The sequence below is a fragment of the Camelus ferus genome, chromosome 13 (assembly GCF_009834535.1).
Source record: "Camelus ferus isolate YT-003-E chromosome 13, BCGSAC_Cfer_1.0, whole genome shotgun sequence".
Classification (NCBI taxonomy): Eukaryota; Metazoa; Chordata; class Mammalia; order Artiodactyla; family Camelidae; genus Camelus; species Camelus ferus.
The window spans coordinates 41,072,470-41,093,142 of NC_045708.1; the positions used below are offsets into that span (position 1 = coordinate 41,072,470).

Genomic DNA, 20,673 nt, shown 5'->3' on the forward strand with positions numbered 1-20,673 from the left:
TTGTTTAATTTGTGTTCAGCTAGAATATAGTCTCTGTGAGGAGAGTGTGCCTTTTTGCCATTGTTTGTCCTTAGTAAATATTTATGATGAATTAATCAGTCAATAGTAGGTGTTCAGGTATAATGTATACTGATCTGAGTTTAGCTTAGGAGTGCCCAGTTTACCATGTGGCAATGCTTACACGGTCTTGAAGGAATAGTACATGTTAGTTAAATGAAAGGGGATGGAATATTCTAGGGTGGCAATAGTAACATCATGTGCAAAGGCCCAGAAGTGTGAGAAAATAGAATTTAGGGGACTAGTTCTCAAACATTTTGGTTTGAGTACCCCTTTACAGTCTTAAAATTCCTCGATTCCAAAGAGATGTGTGTGTGTGTGTTAATGGAGGTTATATTTCTCAATGTTTAATTCACTTAATAGCAGACCTACTGCACGTTAATCTGAATAATATTGTCTCTTATGAAAAATAACTTTATTTTCCAAAACAAGAAAGTATGGTGACAAGAGTGCCATTATTTTACATTTTTCAGTGTAAGTGTTTGCCTTAATCAAAGACAACTGCTAGGTTCTCATCTCTACTTCATTTATCTATTCCATTATGTTGTATTAGTTGAAGTGTAGGAAGAATATCTGATCTCAGATAAGTGGTTGGAAATGGGAAGAACATTTTCATAGCCTTTCAGATGGTGGCAGATGTTATTCTTTGATGTTAAACCAGAGCTTAACATGTTAGTTGCAGTTTCAAATCAGAAAACTTAATCAATGAACTTTTGTACTTTATTACATTAAAATTCACTGGTCTGTTTTGCATTTTGGGTGAATTTTTTACTCATGTGTGATTCTAGTAACATCATGCATTGGTCATTTGGAAAATACTGGGTTATTGAGGTAGACTGATTTTTCAAATGGTGACATATTTCATTACATAATATCAAATAATATTCGTTATCATCTTCACTATAAAGTTAGAAGAGTTTTCTAAGTAATGGGGAGCTGTCGAACTCATGGAGACAAATTATACAGAATTCTAACATTTTGCTTGAAAGCTTGAATTTTATCATTGACAATAAATACTGCCAGTTGTTTTCTTTGAAATGACAGGCTCATTTTGTTTATTTTTGAGAAAATGTCAGCCAAATACCCAAGTCTAAATAACCATAGTTATGCAAGAGCAGGGGCTAACTAGCTTACCCAGGGTCACAGAGCTAGTAAGTGGCTAGAGACGAGGTCTTTCTGATTCTGTTATATTGTGTTAGCCCGTGTCTGAATTATTTGGGACTTGCCAAAGCATGTTCTTACAATAGTGTATTGTGGTATTTTTCCTAGAGAGCATGAATGGTTTAAACAAGATTTGCCCAATTACTTATTTCCTGAAGACCCCTCCTATGATGCTAACGTCATTGATGATGAGGCTGTGAAAGAAGTGTGTGAAAAATTTGAGTGTACAGAATCAGAAGTAATGAACAGTTTATATAGTGGTGACCCTCAAGACCAGCTTGCAGTGGCCTATCATCTTATCATTGACAATCGGAGAATAATGAACCAAGCCAGTGAGTTCTACCTCGCCTCTAGTCCCCCAACTGGTTCTTTTATGGATGATAGTGCCATGCATATTCCCCCAGGCCTGAAACCTCATCCAGAAAGGATGCCACCTCTTATAGCAGACAGCCCTAAAGCAAGATGCCCACTGGATGCGCTGAATACAACTAAGCCCAAATCATTAGCTGTGAAGAAAGCCAAGTGGCATCTGGGAATCCGAAGTCAAAGCAAACCATATGACATTATGGCTGAAGTTTATCGAGCTATGAAGCAGCTGGATTTTGAATGGAAGGTAGGAAATTGTAGTATATGAATATCATTTGTAAAAGCCAGTTTTTTGTGTTTTTGATTTTTTTTTTTGGTGGAGGGGAGGTAATTAGGTAGGTTTGTTTGCTTCTTTGTTTAATGGAGGTACTGGGGATTGAACCCAGGACCTTGTGCATGCTAAGCATGTACTCTACCACTGAGCTGTACCCTCCCCCTTGTAGAAGCCTTTTTTGAATAGTAGGCTGTTCTGTGCTGCTGAGTTGAGTAGTAAGGTCAATTTAAAAAGTTGTTTTAGATTTAGATATGAATTTAATGGTGTCGATGCTTCTGGCTGATAAACCTCATTCTTTCCAAATACCATGTGCATTCAAAACAAAATAAACAAATTTCTGTAAGGATGAAGAACTGTTAATGTTCAGGACTTCGTATTTTTGAATTATAGAATAGCATTCTTGGCCGGGAAACGAGGTTTGAATCAACTTGAAATCACTTGAGAATATAGTCTACCTGTTTCAGCATATATCATAACAGTAAAAAGTCATGTGTCTTCAAAGATAGTATGTTTTTACTTTTCTCACTCTCTTTCTAAGAGAGATTTCTTTTGTTTCCTTTTTGCCAGTAGCTGTAGCGGCAAGGGGTTAATACAAATTAGACCGTCAGGACATATTTATTCAGTCAACAAAGACTTTTCTGTAAGTTGAGAAAATCTCTCTTATTTGGCTAGTGCTTTTGGTCCTTAGTAACGCTATATTCTTCTACTCTCAGCCCACATTTTACTTTTTTTTTATTAGTGGTCAGCTTCATTTCAGTTCTATTTGGGTATATGTGGGGGAAAAAGCAATTTTTCATTTTCAGGTATCTTTTACTCTTGTTCCTTTCTTGAGGACTACATACGTGTTTTTAAAGGAAGAAGGAAACTTTGAAACGTGCCATGTAAATATTCATTTGACATGTTTTCATTTCATTATTTGTACATGGAATGAATAAACAAAATAATATTTCCTTAAAACCATTTAAAAAATAGATCTCCCTTTTCTGAAGCAGTTTTATTTAGTTAGTTAAAAAAGAGAAGTTAATAAATTCATTACTGAAAAAATTTTGGAACTAATTTAATAAGATATTTTGAAAACACAGAATCTTCTTTATCTGAGTTGCAGTTTTATTATCTTCCAAAGGGAAAAAAAATATTCCTTACAAGATTATTATGATACCTGTTACAGTGCCTGATGCAAACCGTTAACATGTTTGTTCTCCTGTATTCCCTCCACTCTTTATTTACAGGTAAAGGTATTCAAGTTGAGACTGGACAATCAAAATTATTCTTGATAGTTTAGAGTTGAGGCTTATCTAAGATGAAGGCTAGACTCTATATAATCTCTGAATTCTCTTTAAATTTTAATTGTTGTACATAGTACTGTTAGTAGGATTTGAATAAATACTAACCTACTATGTAATGTAAAAAAAAAAAAGATCATTCAGGAATTCCTTCTCTACCCCACCTCTGTCAGTTATTTGTTTGATATTATTCTTTACAATAAGAATAAGGGAGATATTTTATAATTTATCATTTTTAATATTTTTCCTTAAAGAAGATTTTTCATTTTAGGTAGTAAATGCATACCATCTACGTGTAAGAAGAAGAAATCCAGTGACTGGCAATTATGTGAAAATGAGCTTACAGCTGTACCTGGTGGACAACAGAAGCTATCTTTTGGACTTTAAAAGCATTGATGGTAAGGAGACCACGCAGGCATGAGCTCTGAGAGGATAGAATTTGGCACTAGTTGACAAGATGTTGAAACCATCTCAGAGACATGGTGGGTAGGTCTTCTGTACTGGTTTTTAAGTAATCTAGGTTTAACTAAAAATGTAAGTGAAACAAAAAGGATTGAAGACATGTGGAAAATCTCTAATCCAGTACTTCTCCGAGAGAAGTGCTTCCTTGGTATGAAAAAGTCATTTGAAGTGTTGTCTGTGAAGCAAAGTAAGGAACAACAGGAAAGCAGTTTTACCTAAAATCAGCTGTGTTGTTAGATTCTTTGTCACATTTCTCCATTCATATTTTATCTGTAAGCGTTGTAATATGCATCTTCCCTGTTCGTCAGCTTCTTTCATCTTGGGTGGCCATGGTGATCAGATTGACTTCTCCTGGGACTTGGGTTGGATTCCAGTGCCCATGGCCATCCAGGAGGCAAAGGAGTCAGGGGAGGTGGTTGTGTCCAAAGACTTAGCGTGTGCCAAGAGTCAAACCTGGCTGAGCAAATGTGCTTATTCCATTCAGAGGCCCAAGTGAGATACAAGCAGAATAAACTACTGCTAGATGGAACCAGAGAAAAACTGAGTTCAGAGTTAGGGAAGTTGTTTTAAACAGCATTTAAACTTTATTCTTGAACTGCCATTAGCAATAGCTGTGTTTATATGGTCCCCAGACCATCTTCATCAAAATTACCCCGTTTTATTAAGATTTATAAGTCTCCCAGACCTAGCAAATTAGAATCTCTGGAGATGGGTCCTGGGAAACTGGGAATGTGCGTTGTAACAGGATTTCCCTTGGCCCCTTCCCCTAGGCAGTTGCAGTGTTCAGTGAAGGGTCAGAACTACTGTGCAATGGTATCTTTTATTTTTATCTTAATGAATTTTTGTTCATCTGCCGCAAGAAAATAACCCTCCGAAGATGTGTTTTCTTCAGATGTAAGGGGTATCAGTTGGATTTCAAGGTTACTGTCGACTACCACGTTGAGACAGATTTAGGGGTCACGTTTTGATTGTGTGGGAGTGCTGGGATCACTTAGTGCTTAGTGTTCTGATTGTGGGAGGGAAGGGCTACTGCCACCCCTGCTCCTGAAACACTGAAACATGACATTTGTTGTTAAGTTGTCCTTGCTCAGATGTTTACCACTTAATATTCTGAATATAATATCTTCATAGGAAGAGTTCAAGCAAATATACCTTTCATATAAATTGCTCTTCTTTGGTCCATTTCAGATGAGGTGGTGGAACAGAGGTCTGGTTCCTCAACACCTCAGCGGTCCTGCTCTGCGGCTGGCTTACACAGACCGAGGTCAAGTTTGGATTCTGTAACTGCAGAGAGCCATTCCCTCTCTGGCTCTCTCACGGGCTCCTTGACGGCAAGCACACTGTCTTCAGTTCCACCCCGCCTGGGCAGTCACACCATGGATTTTTTTGAAATGTGTGCCAGTCTGATCACTACTTTAGCCCGCTGACAACGTTTTCCTAGTTTCTGTCTTTCTGTTACTGCACTGTGAAAATCACATGTATTCTTTAAATTATTGTTATCACATACCCTGCAGTACTGGTTGAGAGACGTGACTATCTCCAGGGGACATTCAGTTGAAACTACTGAAAACAAAAAAGTGTGACATTTTATTTACTGTAGACCTGTAATTCTATTTTGCCTATGATAAATTCACACAGGCAGTCTCTTTAATAGGTGAATATCAATGAAAATTATTGTTAATCTAAAATTGTGGATTCGCTACAGATGATTAATACACCATCTCATTCAGAGGGCCGTTTGGCAACACCTTCTCGCTTTCCTGTTTCATGTAGGTAAATCCAGTTTGCTTCCTAAATTTCAGCAGGCTTTAGGCCGTGTTTATGCATAAGATTAAAAAATAACACAGCCATTAGTAAGGTAGTATTTAAATGTTGAAAGCTTAAGAGCCAGCCCCCTAAATTTCAGAAACCCAAGTTCTTCTAGCAGTTTTTACAAAGATTGCCCCGTGTTCAGCAGAAGGGCTGTGGTCCTGAAACAGGTAACCATGATTTCCAGGTTCCTTAAAAACAGCTGTGGCCAACTAGAGATTTTTATTTTGAGATTTCCCTGAATAACATATTTAAGAGCCTTCAAGGTTTTACTCAGTGCTGGAACATCGGACATTGCAGCAACTTTTGTCTTTTTCATAAACTTAAATCATTTTACAGCTACCTTCAGAAGCTACCGTTTTCAAATTCTTTTTAGCTTTATTTATTTTTGTACTTCACCAAGCTTGATAAAATAGTTAAATGAAACAAAGCAAAATGTCGACAGTCCCTTAAAAGAAACTCTTATCTTTGATCTCTTATTGTGTGTTGTAGTGAGGGGTGGGGGGAGTATGTATGTGTGTCTGTCTGTCTGTCTGTCTGTCTGTGTGTCCCCATCTGTCCGGTTGTATTCCACAATGCTAATTTTTCATCCAGAGTTTGTTTTTGCTGTCACACCCCTCCCTTACCTTCCCTAGTCACCTTTGTCTTTGTCTTTTGTTTGATCCTTAGTGACTAATTGACTTAGCTTTGAAATCTTTTCTCGTTCTCTTTCTTTGCTCTATATCTTGGTTGTTAGCCATCCAATTTGAAAACATTATTCTGGCCCTAAGGGCTTTTGTGTACTTCCAAAGCTTGGTAGGCTGTGACCTTCACTGTTGAACCTGTTAAGGCAAGAAAGCCTTAAACATAAAAAAAAATTCTGTCTTGAATATATGTGTTGTTTACATATATGCATGTATGTATTCACACACCAGTGCTTTTAAAGGAAAACCAACCTTTTTTGTTTGTTTTGCTTTATGCAGGTTTTTTTAAAAAAGGCTTTAAAGCCCCATATACAGCAGGGTAGATAGTAGCCCATTGATTGTATTTTGTTTTAGTAAAAATATTTAATTTTTAAATTATCTAATTTATCTAATTTGTATTTATTTGTTTTGTTTAATATGTTGTAATTAACAATTTCATTCATGGACTTACCCTAGAAAAGGTTAAGCTCTTGAAAACAAAAAGTGACATTGCCTTGACAGGTTTCTCTTTGCCAAAAATAATGTGTTTTCTACCAAGAAGCAAATGAGAATGTTAAACCAAGTTTCTCCTAGGTTTATGGAAGACAAGTATGTCTGTCTTTATTTAAAGAATTTTGAGTCAGGAGTTTGCAGTGTGTCACATCATATTGTTTTGTAGAACTTTTAAAAAATGATGTTACATAACTTTTAAGTCTGACTTCTTAATTTCAAAATACAGGGAGTCCTCGTTTGCCAATTTGGGAAGGAAGGTGGGGTTGCTGTTGAAATGTTAAAAGTTTAACCTTTTGAAAGATTGCCATCTAGTGGCCGCATAGGGTACTTGTGTGATTATTTTTATAGAGATAGGCAGTCCTGCTGCGTTAGTCTCATGTATGTGCAAGATAGATATGGCACAATTTTGGCCTCAACAAACGTCGAAATACCTCTTTTGGGAAAAACAGGGCCACCTTATAATATTTTCCTAGGAATGGGATAACCTTCAAAATGAGGAATTAATCTGATTCTTTATTCCCAGTGACAAAACTCCTAACAGCTCTGAAGTCAGAGAAACAGCAGGAAGGAATCTGGTGGCATTTTAGCTTCTGTAGCCTAGTGAATCAGATACTAGAAACTTATTCAATCAAAATTGCTTTGTATGGATGATTATCATGTTTTTTAAGAGTTAAAAAATTATTTGCTATTTTCTCACTCTTGCCAGCATTTATAAATATCTACATTTTGATAGTTATCTACTGAATTGACGGAGAACTAAGGGTCACAGTTTTGGCTCCTGTATGCTTAAGTTTGTAAAGCACAGCTATTCACTGAATGTAGATGGTGTGGCACATTGGTTTGTAGGGAGAAGATTACAGGAGGCTCAGTCCAGCATAATGGGGGCTAGGACATTTTCACAGGAGGCTTTTGGTTGCTAATAGGCAGGGAGAGGGAAAGTCAGTTGCTGAAGTCCCGTTTCAGTCTAGAAACTGGTCAGTTGTGGATGTGGTATGTGGTGGACAGACCTGGGGCAGGAACAGTTTGTTCCTGTTAAGTTTCTGGAGGAGAGCTTCTATTCTTAGGCTGTAGGTAAGTCTTAGCTATATCATGGAAATGGATTCCATAATGGTTCTGGAATTGCATTTCCCAAACTATATTCTGTGAGATGCTCTGCAGAAAAGGGAATTCAGTGAGCAGGCTTGGAAAATGATACATGTGACTCTCCTGCTTGAGGACAACAAAGGATTTGAGCGGTAGAGACTTTGACCAGTCCTTTTGTGAAAAAAAGAAAGTCATCTGACTTTGTTTAATCCTGCTTTGTCCAAATTAATTTAACTATGGTTTTAAACTCACTATCCTCTGGGACAAAGCACATTTGGCCAATACTATTTTAAGAAAATTATTGTACCAGGTTGCCAAAATTATAGAGTAGTTAAGAATAAAATTAAGATTTCCTTTTCCATTATCAGTTGTTAGAATCTGGTTCAAAATCAGAATAATTTCATTTTAACTTGTAGACAGTCATCTTGAGTGGATGCTGGACGAGTGGAATTTGTATGCCTGCAGTTTGTTTCTTGGCACCTTGATTTTCTTAACCAGGTTATAGTATTTTGGGGGAGCAAAATTTATTCCTTTTTGTGTTGGATGGATAACTGAAAACCTTTAAACAAGATTACTTGTAAAATGGCCTAAGAGACTAGTGATTAATGCTTCCGGTTCTATGGGTAATGAGTCAACGTCACTGATTCTTTAAAAAGTGTAGTCAGTGAACAGTTTCTAAAAACTTTTATATAGGACACCATATTTAGATCTAATTCTTATTATTCTTTAATGTAGGAACAAACAACATCCCAGATTAACTATATTAGGAGGGAGGGAGGCAGACTATTACAAATCTGGGTTTTTGTTTTGATCTACAAACTTTTGAGACACTTTTGTAACCTCTAGAGTTTGCATTCCTCGATACTAGCCAACTCTGAAGAGAATCCAGGGGCCTAAGTTGTTCAGAAGTAACAGTATTCTGGTAGGGAATTGGCTGTATGTAGTACAGGCAGTTCTCCTCTCGGCAAGTAAGCTTCCCTTGACAGTCACGTGCTCCTGGGCTCGCTTTCTCTTATTCCCTAGCCAGTTTGTACTCAGGGAATACAGATTGACTTTTTAGGTGAGGCATAACTGAGAAAATAATCACAGACAGCTGTAACAGGTTTTTTGACTATTTGCATTTTTTGTAAATATACAGTATACTGAGTTAATATAAGCAATGTACCTTTCATTTATAAAATATAAGATCTTGGAATATGCCTACCATAGACACTGCATCTTTGTTCACTGGTTAATAATTTAAATCCTGTTAATGACTGAAATCTTAGTATCTAAATGCTAGACATGTTCACAGTTTTATGTGTTTTTATTTATTTTTAAAGACTTCCACCTTTTCTTTCTGGCATGTCTTTACCTGGTCATTCTGTCACTCTGTGACTTTTTAAATAGGGAGTGCAATTTATTTTAATAATAGTTCTCAGAGACTCGATAATATTCTGGATGAGGGATATGTGCAATCTGTTAAGTCACATCCTGTGTTGGGCCTCATTTTTGTAACCTCTAAAGTGGGAGGGATAGATTAAAAGACCTCTGAGTTACCTTTGAGCTTTAAAGTCTGTCTTCTGCCTTTTCATATGATTTGTGTTAGTGTCCACTTTTTATACTAGTGTGAGTGGTCTGTGTTTGGTGAGCCATTTTGAAGGTATATACTTGAATATTTTTCTAAATACAGCTGCCCCCTGGAATACAAATGGCAAAAATCTTCCAGAAACCAAACATGTTAAGACATCACATGTACTTGCCGCAAAGCAAAAGAGACTCATTTGGAGTGATGGAAGTGTTCCATACATTTTAATAGTGATTTTTAGATCCAGAGACCCTCCGTATCCATTAGCCTATTTAACACGTTACAGTAACCTTGTGAGTCACCATTTTCCAGACGAGAAAGCAGGACCAGAAAGCTCTTCACAAAGCTTTCATGCCGCTCAAGTGTTCAGTGATGACCACTGCGCTTTGTGTGCTCCCTTCCTCTGGGGGGGACAGTGTGAGTCACTGAAATAGCTGAGTAGTTGAGTAGTAAAAACAAACAGATTTATTGCTTTCAGGTCTCAGAGTGACGTAAAGTAGTCTTAACTGAATATATTTTAGTTTTAATTATTTGAACCAGTTGATTGTACTAACTAGATGTAATTATCGTTAAGTATTTATGAGTAGCATATTGATTTATGTGAAGAACTTCTAAGTTACTGAGGGTGCTTAAAAAATACTGAAGAAACTTTAGGAGACGATTCTTCCTTTAATTTTATTTACACGACTCTTACTGCACAGTAGTTTTTAGCACTAGCCCCAACCCCTATCTTATCATAGTTTTTGACTGTTAATCTGAATTAGGCTTATCTAAATTTAATATACAGATTGATAATTTTTCATTTTATATGCATATTAGGTAAGACACTATTTTCATAGAGTATATTTCTATTTGCAGACTACCTAATTATTATTGGCTTGACATGGAGTCTTCCAAATCTTAAAAATATTGGAAATGTAATTTATGTTTGAGCTTTAAAAATTATGTATTATTTTAACAAGTTGCTGGCATCCTGACTAGCCTTTCCTGTGTATAATTATGATGCATTTGATGCCACTGAACGGTAATAACATTAAAGAACAGGACCCACAGTCTAGACTACATTGAGTTTTAATTAAACTTTTTCAGCCATAACCTGATAAGAATCAGGCTGAGTCCAGAAGTTACCAGACTGTGGGCCTGTATTAATTTAGTGAACAAATGTTAATGTTTACTGCCAGCCTTGCGTAGCAGTGCCCGTTTGCGGCCATGACGGTGTGTGTGACTGTTGGTAACTGCTGTTTCCATCGAAAGCAGTTCAGATGCTATGGAAGTAGCTCATGATTATTTGGACAAGCAGGGTAGGTAAATTTAAGTTACATTTTAAAAAGTGCAATTAAGGAAATCCCAGAGTAGAGTGCACTTTCCAGGAAAAAAGTTAAGTATTTGTAGAATGTCCTAGCATGACAACCTTTTTGAACATACATAGGATTTTGACAAGGTTCATACAGTGTGGTTTGTTTTTTTTTAATTTGAGGTTTGCTGGTTTGTGTTGATTTAAAGATTTAAAATTTCAGGGAAGGAATAGGAAAATTCTGGCCAAGGAGAATTGCATGGTTAATTTTTTGCTGCTAATTTAGGCATGTATTTTTCACAGTTAAAAGTCCTTTTTAAGTTTTGTTACAAAGAAAGGCCATTTTCTAGGCATAATGTTTTCCTGAAGTGGAAAAGAGAAACACATCCACTAAAAAAAACAAAAACACCTTATTAATTAATTGTGCCTTCTCAAATTATAGGAATAATAATTAGTCAAAAACTTGTTTGAACTGTATTTTTTTCCTAATTCCTCTCATTTTCCCTTAAATCTGTGCACCACATTGTTTGCTTTTGCCTCTTGTCTTCGGGTTCCTTTGGCCAGACCTCCCCATCATTGTCAGAAGTTGTTCACTAGATGTGTTTTTTATTTCTTTTATGTTGCTTTACTTTTTGAGTAAGTCGCCTTGGTGAAAGTTTGGCTGCCTGTTTTTAAAATGAATGCAGTGAATAGCAGTCTTTTTATTTCAAACCTTTAAAAAGTTTGTGAAGAAAATAAATAATGGAGAGCAAAGAACAAAATCTGATTTGGAATCTGATTCCCAGTTTGGCTGCTGTGGTAGCAGCAAGTCATATTAACCTCATTTAGTTTTTTAATCTACAAAATGTGGATAATAACCTACCTCACAGTTGTGTGTGAGAAACTGTTCGAAGGCCCTTGTTTAAATATAGGGTTTCTCATCGTATTTAATGTAAATCCCTTCCTTTTTTTTTTTAATAGGTATCTTTGATACTGATAGGATGAGTATCTTGATTTTAGGTAAGTCTTACGTGGTAAGAATGTAGTGGTAAAATGTTTAAGACCACAGTTTCACAAATTATGGTATTATTCTAAGTGAGTTTTAAAATTTCTTGAAAATATCTAATATTCAAATATCAAATTTGTCTTTTGTTGCAGCAAATATTCAGAAATTTTAAGATGTTGGTTGAAGCTGCCTTAATGTACCAAAATACATCTTTCTCTTAAGACTGTTCACAGAAATCTATTGGTTGTACAGTGTTTTGAGCGTCTGATGTAAAATTGTCCTAGAACTGTGAGCCCTGAGCACAGTAGTATTTTAGCAAGGATGCTTGTGTTCTGTATCATGTGTGCTTAAATATACAGTGACTTTTGATTGCAGCAAACAAAACTGAAAGTTGATAGCCATTAGGTTATGTCCATGACACTCAAGAAAATGTAAGACTGGGTATTAATTGTTCAAGAATTTTCAAGAACATTTTGCATTCATTCTTTCCTAGCCCATCTTTGAAAAAAGAATTCCATAGGCTGATATATTTACCTACTGAAGCATTTGGTAACAGCTATTAAAATAATTTAACTGTTGAAATTGAAATCATTTTTATAACTTGTTTCAGGAAGTTAAAAAAAAAAAAGAGCAGACTCCTAGTGCTTTTGTGTTTTAATAACCACAGATTCAAATTTCAGTTTTGTTTGTTACATATTTTCTGTGAGTGTTAAATGATCAGTGAGAAGGCTTGTCTTCCAGTAACTATGTGGTAAAGATGTCTTCTTGAATTACATAGCGTTTCAGTTATAGGTTCTCCCTAGTTAATATTTGCACTCTACAAACTCATAGGTAACAAACACAGAAGAGAAAAGCAGCTTGTCTGATTGCTTCTAAGCTTTTTTTTTTCTCACAAAATCAAATTAAAATCTCTGGTTACTTTGAAAGCTGTTTTGTTTCTGTTCAGTCATTAAGCTAATATTCCGCATGTCAGTTAATAGTTTGAGGGAAAGCTGCTGTAGTGAAAGGCTGCCTGTGGTTCCTGGAGAGGCCACGCCGTCGTGCACTTTTGTCCCCCTTGTTGTACCCTGCAGTTTCGGACTGTAGCTGTTGTATTAGTGTTCTGTTGCTGCCATACGAAGTTACGACAAACCTAGTGACTTAAACAACACAAAAGTCAGCAGTGGGCTTAGCTGGTTTTTCTGCCCTAAGTTACACAGGCTGAAAACCAAGGCATTGATAGGGCTGGGCTCCGGGGCAGAATCTGTTTTTGAGGCTCGTTCAGGTTGATGGGGAATTTAGTTCTGTGCTGCTGTGGGACTGAGGTCCTGTGTCCTTTCTGGCTCTCGGCTAGGGATCATTTACAGCTTCCAGGGACCACCATCATTCCCTGGCCTTGGAAGCCAGTAAGAGGGGGCTCCCGCTTCACATGTCTCCTGCGTCTTGTTCCCTAGATCTCTCTGGCTGACTGACACTTCTGCCTTCCTCTTCTGATCTGAGGACCCATATTTAATAGGGCTCACTTGGATAATCTCCCTGTTTTAAGGTCAGCTGGTTAGCAAACTTAATTTCTTCTGTAAAGTCCCTTTGGCCAAGTCACATATTTACAGGTATTAAAACTCCAGCATATGAAGATCACGGAGGCCAAAATTCTGCTTACTGTAGGATAGGAAGGGAAAGGCCTAGTCGACCTCAGGCTTACAAACAGCATTTTACATTAAAGGCTGCTGAGAATAGAGAACAAGCAACGTACATGTGATCCTGTGTGCTTCTGGTGGTCACCTCCCATGTTTATCTAAAAGCAGCTTTTTGAAAAATTGTATGCCATCTGTCTTTAAAAACACGTCAGGGTCAAGATATGTAAGATTTCAATTAGTTTTATTCAAACTTTGAAGAGAACAGACTTGCTTTTATTAGTGAAAATGTTTTTCCTTTATTTCCTAAATTGCATGGGTGAATTGATGCTTATTGTAGGAAATCTGAGAAGTACAGGAAGTTTGAAGAAGCTGAAAAAATCATCCTAACCCTGTTACCGAGAAACAACCACTTCATAGGCATTTGTCATATGTTGATTTTTTTTCTTTTCCTATTCTTCCCCCTAGAATCTGTTTTAAAAGTTCTGAACATGTGCAGGAGAGGCCCCGGTCAAGAGGATGCTGTGCCGACTTGGAAGACCAAGTGTGTCACAGAGGTACTCAGAAGGAGGAAGGGACGGCTTTGCTGGTGCGTGTTAACAGGTTGCTGGTGGCCCTGCTTGAAGGAGGGGTCACTGTCAGCCCCCGTTAGGGCCAGGTACCTTTCTTTGTGTGCTGTCTTTCATCTGACAGAATGTTGTCATCTTTACTGGTACTGTTTTATGCAGAGTTAAAAAGTAAAACAGAAACTCAGTCTTTCTATTGAAACTTTATGCTAGATTAGGGTTTCTAGGAGAGAAATGACATCTGCTTGGGACATCACTGAAATTTTAGTTACAGTGTTTACGTTAACCTTGCAGATCATTCAAGTGTGTGAAATTTGGTTTCATTGCAATTCAGTGTGATTTAAACAATGGAAGAAATGTGGATGACAGCAAAATAGAAACGACGTTGATTTGGATGGAATAATTTTTCTTAAAAATATATTCCATATCAGTAAATAGTAATTAGGTGCTAGTTTATATTAGACCAAGTGATTTATACTTTAAATATATAGAAAAATGATCAGTTTCAAAAACCTATTAAATTTATCTATGTAAAATTGTTACATCCTAGTCATTCTTTCCAGTCTTAAGATTCGAATTTCAAAAACCTATTTTTGTTTTCAACATCTAACTTCAGAAGAGGGGCTGGGAACTAAAGTAACACTTTTTTCCTATATGTATGTATGTGTGTATATACATGTATTTTTTTAATTGAAGTATAGTCAGTTTACAGTGTTGTGTCAGTTTCTGGTGTACAGCATAGTGCTTCAGTCATACATGAACATACATGTATTCATTTTCACCATAAGTTACTACAAGATATTGAATATAGTTCCTTGCTCTGTACAGCATGAACTTGTTGTTTATCTAGTCTATATATATCTATTAGTATCTGCAAATCTCTAACTCCTAGTCTAACTCCTAGTTTATCCTTTCTCACCTCCTTCCCCTCTGGTAACCATAAGTTGTTTTCTATGTCGTCTTTGAGTCTTGTCTGTTTTGTAAATAAGTTCATTTGTCTATTTTTTTTAGATTCCACGTAAGTGGTATCATATGGTATTTTTCTTTCTGGCTTACTTCACTTAGAATGACAATCTCCAGGTCCATCCATGTTGCTGCAGATGACATTATTTTATTCTTTTCTATGGCTGAATAGTATTCCATTGTATAAATATACCCCAGCTTCTTTATTCAGGCATCTGTCGATGGACATTTAGGTTGCTTCCATGTCTTGGCTATTGTAAACAGTGCTGCTGCTATGAACATTGGAGTTGCATGTATCTTTTTGAACTAAGGTTCCCTCTGGATATATGCCCTGGATTGGGAATCCTGGATCATATGGTAAGTCTGTTTTAGTTTTTTGAGGAATCTCTATACTGTATCCCATAGTGGCTTCACCAAACTACATTCCCACCAGCAGTGTAGGAGGGCTCCCTTTCCTCCAGACCCTCTCCAGCATTTATCATTTGTTGACTCTCTAATGATGGCCATTCTGACTGGTGTGAGGTGATACCTCATCGTAGTTTTGATTTGCCTTTCTCTGATAATTAGCAGTATTGAGCATTTTTCATGTGCCTATTGGCCATTTGTATGTCTCCACTGGAGAATTGTTTGTTTAGGTCTTCTACCCACTTTTGGGTTGGGCTTTTTTTTTGTTATTAAGTTGTATGAGCTGTTTATATATTCTGGAAATTAAGCCCTTGCAAGTATTTTCTCCCATTTTGTAGGCTTTTTGTTTTGCTTATGGTTTTCTTTGCTGTACAAAAGCTTTTAAGTTTAATTAGGTCCCGTTTGTTTATTTTTGCTTTTATTTCTATTGCTGGGTAGACTGCCCTAGGAGACCATGGCTAAGATTTAGGTCAGATGTTTTGCCTGTGTTTTTCTTCTAGAAGATTTAGTGTCTTGTCTTATGTTTAAGTCTTTAAGCCATTTTGAGTTTATTTTTGGGCTCTCTATTCTGGTCCATTGATCCATATGTCTGTTTTTGTACCAGTACCATGCTGTTTTGATTGCTGTAGCTCTGTAGTATTGTGTGAAGTCTGGGAGGGTTAAAATAATAACACTTATGCAGTATTTAAGGATTTAGGACATTTTTATTCATATTATTACCTTACAGCCTGACAACAACCCTGTGATGTCGACAAGGGGAGTGTTACTGCGAGCTGAGTCATGGAATGACGGTAAGCGGCCATGTGATGTGATAGGATGTGCGTGGGACAGACTCCCACTGCACGGTTTAAAGTACTTCATGTTTTGGTGAGGTGGCAAGAGTGATGCATGGTTTTTGTTTAGGATGACTGCATGAATGGTCTCTGCTCAACGCCGCACTCCCTCACTTACCACCTGCCTATGGGCCCCACTTGTCCTCATCTTCTACAGTGCCCACTGTGGCAGGTCTTGCCCTGGAGTGTGGGAGAGGGCTCAGGTGCCTGACTATTCTGCCTTTCCCTGAGCAGTACATTTAATTCAGGGGAGTCCCAGCAGAAATGTATTCCCAGTCCTGGGTACCAGCCTTAATCTCATCATCCGGAAGAGAAATTCCTGTTCCTCTCACCTTCCCCCCTCTATTAGGGCTCCTGTACTGTAGTTAAGGTCTAGAATAAGTCTCTTCTCATTTATCAACCCTACTGCTGTGACTTTTTTTCCCTTTCTCTCTCTAAACATCTGGCATGCTTAAGACTTTCCTAGTCCCCAGGCAGAATGTGGATTTTCCATTTCTGTGTCCTGTCTAGTAAATACACATGTGTTTAAGGACCAACTTCAGTGTTACCTTGTCAGTTAAACCATTTCATTCATCCACTGTTTGTTATAATTGTTATTTGTAATAATCTCGTTACCTATTTCTCTAAACTCTGTGACAGCTTTTGATCCTTATAGATAACCTAGAAGCTTAAAAATAGAGTATTATTTACAGCTCAGCTTGTTTATTTTCCTTTACTTTGATATAAGTAAAACTAAATATGAATTTTTTTATTTGAATAGGTGTTTAGGCATAAACAAAATAATATCCTGTTGTCTAAAATAAGTTAAATGGTTGCTTTAAACTGATACAGCATATGCATTATTTACATTTTGTTAAATATATTTAGGCACTTAAAATGATGTTGGGTGACTTTGGGAACACTATGCTGAAAAGTAGTTTCTTCCTAAAGAAACCAATTTTGAGTGCATTTGATTTTACTTTTGTGATAAAAATCAGTGTGTAAAAAATGTCCTTGTGCTTTAAGATGATACCTTAAATTGGAGTATTTAAGACATTGGGTATACTATTTACTTTTCAGAATTAAATTATACCCAATTTAAATGCAAAACATCTTCTAGAAATTATAAACACGTGTGTACTAATATTAGAAGCAAAGTCACCATCTGCACAACTGACTGGGAGCCATAAGGCGTGATTTCTAACTTTGGCCATGGCTCATTAAACAAGCGCTCCAATGCCAACACAGACAGTTTCACGATCTCTTGAGCCAGCAGTGAAACATACTGAAATAGACGTTGAAAGATAACCGTGTAGGGGTCAAACCAACACCTGAATGTGGAGGGTTTGTTTTTCTCTTCTAAGTTTCTACAGGTTCTACCATCGCACGTAAACTGAGGCGTGTGTTCTCACTCGAGCAGCCCATACCATTCGATCCGGATCTCCCTAAGGTGAGCAGCCTTGATGCCTGAGAAAGCAGGAAAAGAGGCACATTTTGAAACACAGGTCTGTGGAGTAGTGAGTAGGAGATTTCTTGTCCAGTTTAGTATTCTTATGCTCCTTTGAAATGTTTGTAATATGCTCTGTAGAGAAGTCTGTTTCAAGTAATCCTTACAGAGTAGGGCACTGGCTAGTTTATCTGAGACTTACAGACACAATAATATAGTAAGCATCTAGAATTTATGACTGACATGTAAAATCAAACTACTTACTTGAAATCTAGATGTTCAATTAGCACGTACCCATCTGTGGAAACAAAAATTACTGTTACTAAAAGTTATAATGCTTTGCTTTTTTTTTTTTAAAACAGTGATTGAAATCTTATAGTTATTAACCCAATAACTTACATTTGCCTTTAGAATTGCGACAAATCACGAGATTTTCTTCCGTGGTATCAATGACTTCCAGTTCTTCTCCTGGGGTTACTGGCAAGTCGAATATTCCATTTCTTGAATTATTGGAACATGCCACTGCTGTGTTGATGACAGTAATCTCTTTCTCATACTGAAAGGAGAAATTACTAATCAGAATATTTGTATTCTTTTTCATTATTAATGGAGGGCATAATACTGTAACCTCAAAATATTAACATCTAAGGGAACAGAAAATAAGAGCAAGATACTCAGTGAAAGGTAAGTTATTTAAGGAAATAATAGTACATTATTATCACAATCATTTTCAAAGTGTTCTATTATCGAATCGTACTAGATTGAATTCTGGTGGGTGAGAAGGCTGTTACATTGGTAATAAAGTCACCACCAAACCCAGCGAGGGACAAGTTAAATGAAAAGGAAAGTGAAAAACCTCATTGTGTGGTGCTTTAGAGTTTAATTTCTGGATGGCCCTCTTCCCACCCTTCCTCTCTGGCGGGCTCATCCATTCTTCCTTATATCTAGCCAGAGCACACACTGTGAAGTGGTAGGAATGTGGTACCTGGTGGCAAGTCTCACTCTCCTTTTGTGGTTAAGGACAGACATTCATGAAAAAAACCGAGGAATTCAATTTCTGACCTTGGGGTTTTTTTTCCCATGTGATTAACTAGCAGACCCCGTACATTCTAGTGTAGTGCAGTCCAGTGACTGGACAATGGTAGTTCCAGAATAGGGAGCTTCCGTTTACAGATTCTACTTCGCCAAGTCAGGGTGGCCAGACGTCTTCCTTCACTTAGGACAGTCTCTAGTTATAAATACTTATTATGATTCAGAAGTGTACTGAATTTGGATGATAAATTATAAGGTTACCCTACACCAAATGGGATCTAATCCACAAGAAAAATTTTTCTCTTGCCTAGCAAACCATCATTCCCCCATTTCTGTCCCTTTTACTGAAGCCACATCAAACTGTATGATAGATAATCCTGAACATGCTACGTACCTTGCACATTTCATGAAGCCTCTCGTAACTGCCATGTATAATTTGCTGTTTTAACTGCACTTTGTATGGATTCCTGTAACAGTTTATACTCAACATGTTGTCTCATAAAATGGAAAACATATCTCTCCTTGGACCCTCATGCCTGGCACAAATGAGGCATCCCAAATTTTGTGAGCTGGGCTGAATGAAATTATTGAACCAATACAGTATTTCTAATGATATATCGAGGTGATTAGGAAGAATGGCATCACATACATATGAGACTGGGAATTTCTGTCCCATAGAAGACAGTCACACATACAGTGAGGAAGAAAAGCTCTGGATGGAATGTAGGGTCCTCTCAACAAGTAATCGGTACACACTTGTTTTTCAACAAATCAAGTAACATCACAGTTTGCAGTAAATAATTTCATGTCATAATTTCTAAATATAGTAACTGTAATCAGCTTTGGTCCAAGCAGGATTTACTAATGATGAGGGATTTGTGTACATTCCTATTTTAGTTCAGTCCAAAGATATTTGTGATGTTATCTGATTAGCTGAAAAACAAGTGTCTACAAAGCGTTAGGGACTCTTACTCTGCTCTGTGCAGGGACAGGAGCTAGTCAGACGGAGAGCAGCAGCAAGGGGCCACCAGGCAACTGGAACAGACCAGGCAAACGCCCGGAAGCAGCAGGACGACAAGAGGTGGACAGTCCTTCAAGAAACACAACTATGAACAATTTGTAGCCACAGCACAGCATGGAAGGTGAAGAATGGCAGGAGATAAAACTAGGAAGACAAGCAAAGGCTGTGACATGAAGAACTTGATATCTAGTGTTAAGAAGCCTAACCTTTATCCATTTGGCAATGGGGAGCTTTTGAAAGATTTTAGGCAGAGTAATGACATGCACAGATGTGATGAGCACACGTTCTCTCCATCCAGTGTCTGGTATGTATGCTGCTTAATAAACTCGCACTGTGCCAGTATATGAAATCAAACCTTGGAATTAATGACAGAAGTTCAGTCATTCAGTGTGTCTACTGTCATGCTGGGAGCTGGAGGGCAAACTTGAACAAGAGTCTCTTTTGAACGAGCTTTCTAAATCAAGATTTTAGTTCCAAATACATGCACTCAGATAGACACAGTAACATGACTGCTCGGTGTTATGAGGGATACTGTACACCAGACGTATAAAAGGTGCTGAGGGAGTACCTTTGCCTGGAGGAGTTAGGGAAGAGTGGGTGACGTCTGACTGGAGCCTTAAAGAACAACTTAGTGGTCTTTCCAGGCAGAGGGAATAGCATGTACAAAGCCATGATAATACAGAAATGTATCAGGGAAAATTAACATGTCAGCTAGTCAGTCAAAGATCATGTCTGCCCCAGAGAGGCAACACACTTGGAGAATCTTTAAAACTAGAAATCCTTCTTATTATTAATTTTGACCTTCAGAGGAGAACATACCTTAAATCTTTCTCTAAAAAGTTTTTCTTCTCTTTCCAATCTGTTCTTTTCAAAGTTTTGCTTCTTGAATTTGAAGAAATTCTTAGATGAGCTGGTAAGAAATAATGCAGGTAGGGTTAAGTGTACTATAATAAAAGTTTAAGCTTCCAAAGCTATAAACTCATTCCATTTCAGGTTTAATTTTGTGTGTATCTGTGTACAGTTTTATATACAATCCTATATATGTATGTATGTACATACATATGTACACTAGAGCAGATTGTTAAAACAACTGAACAGGGTAAGTAATGCCGATTGCTTTTTCCTACAATTAAAAAAAAGCTTTTTTAATAGCAGGATAAAGCCAAATTGGTTAAACAGTTTATGTTAAACAAGACAATTCTCTGAATCAGACTTAGAAGCATAATTACCTTGTAAGTCTTCCCAGTCACCCTCGCAGTATTTAATGGAAAACAGTAAGAGTAAGTGGCGTGCGTTTT

The 20,673-nt window shown here is 37.2% G+C and overlaps 2 protein-coding genes across 5 annotated transcripts in view; one reads left to right on the top strand and one right to left on the bottom strand.

The window, feature by feature from the left end:
- PRKAA2 (protein kinase AMP-activated catalytic subunit alpha 2) overlaps window positions 1–12,442 on the top strand; it is a 58,203-nt gene extending 45,761 nt beyond the window's left edge. The window contains exons 7-9 of one of the 3 annotated variants that reach the window (XM_032494384.1): window positions 1,327–1,831; window positions 3,413–3,539; window positions 4,792–12,442. In XM_032494384.1, coding sequence (XP_032350275.1) covers window positions 1,327–1,831; window positions 3,413–3,539; window positions 4,792–5,030 — 871 coding nt within the window. In that variant the 3' untranslated portion in view covers window positions 5,031–12,442. Of the gene's footprint in view, window positions 1–1,326; window positions 1,832–2,425; window positions 2,447–3,412; window positions 3,540–4,791 lie in introns of those variants that run through there. The other 2 variants (XM_032494385.1, XM_032494387.1) reach the window with 2 other exon arrangements.
- A 4,139-nt stretch (window positions 12,443–16,581) lies between these two features.
- FYB2 (FYN binding protein 2) overlaps window positions 16,582–20,673 on the bottom strand; it is a 98,664-nt gene continuing 94,572 nt past the window's right edge. For both annotated transcript variants that reach the window (XM_032494383.1, XM_032494382.1), the window contains 4 exons: window positions 20,195–20,285; window positions 17,722–17,878; window positions 17,587–17,620; window positions 16,582–17,342 (listed from right to left, as the gene is read on the bottom strand). In XM_032494383.1, coding sequence (XP_032350274.1) covers window positions 17,321–17,342; window positions 17,587–17,620; window positions 17,722–17,878; window positions 20,195–20,285 — 304 coding nt within the window. In that variant the 3' untranslated portion in view covers window positions 16,582–17,320. The remainder of the gene's footprint in view (window positions 17,343–17,586; window positions 17,621–17,721; window positions 17,879–20,194; window positions 20,286–20,673) is intronic.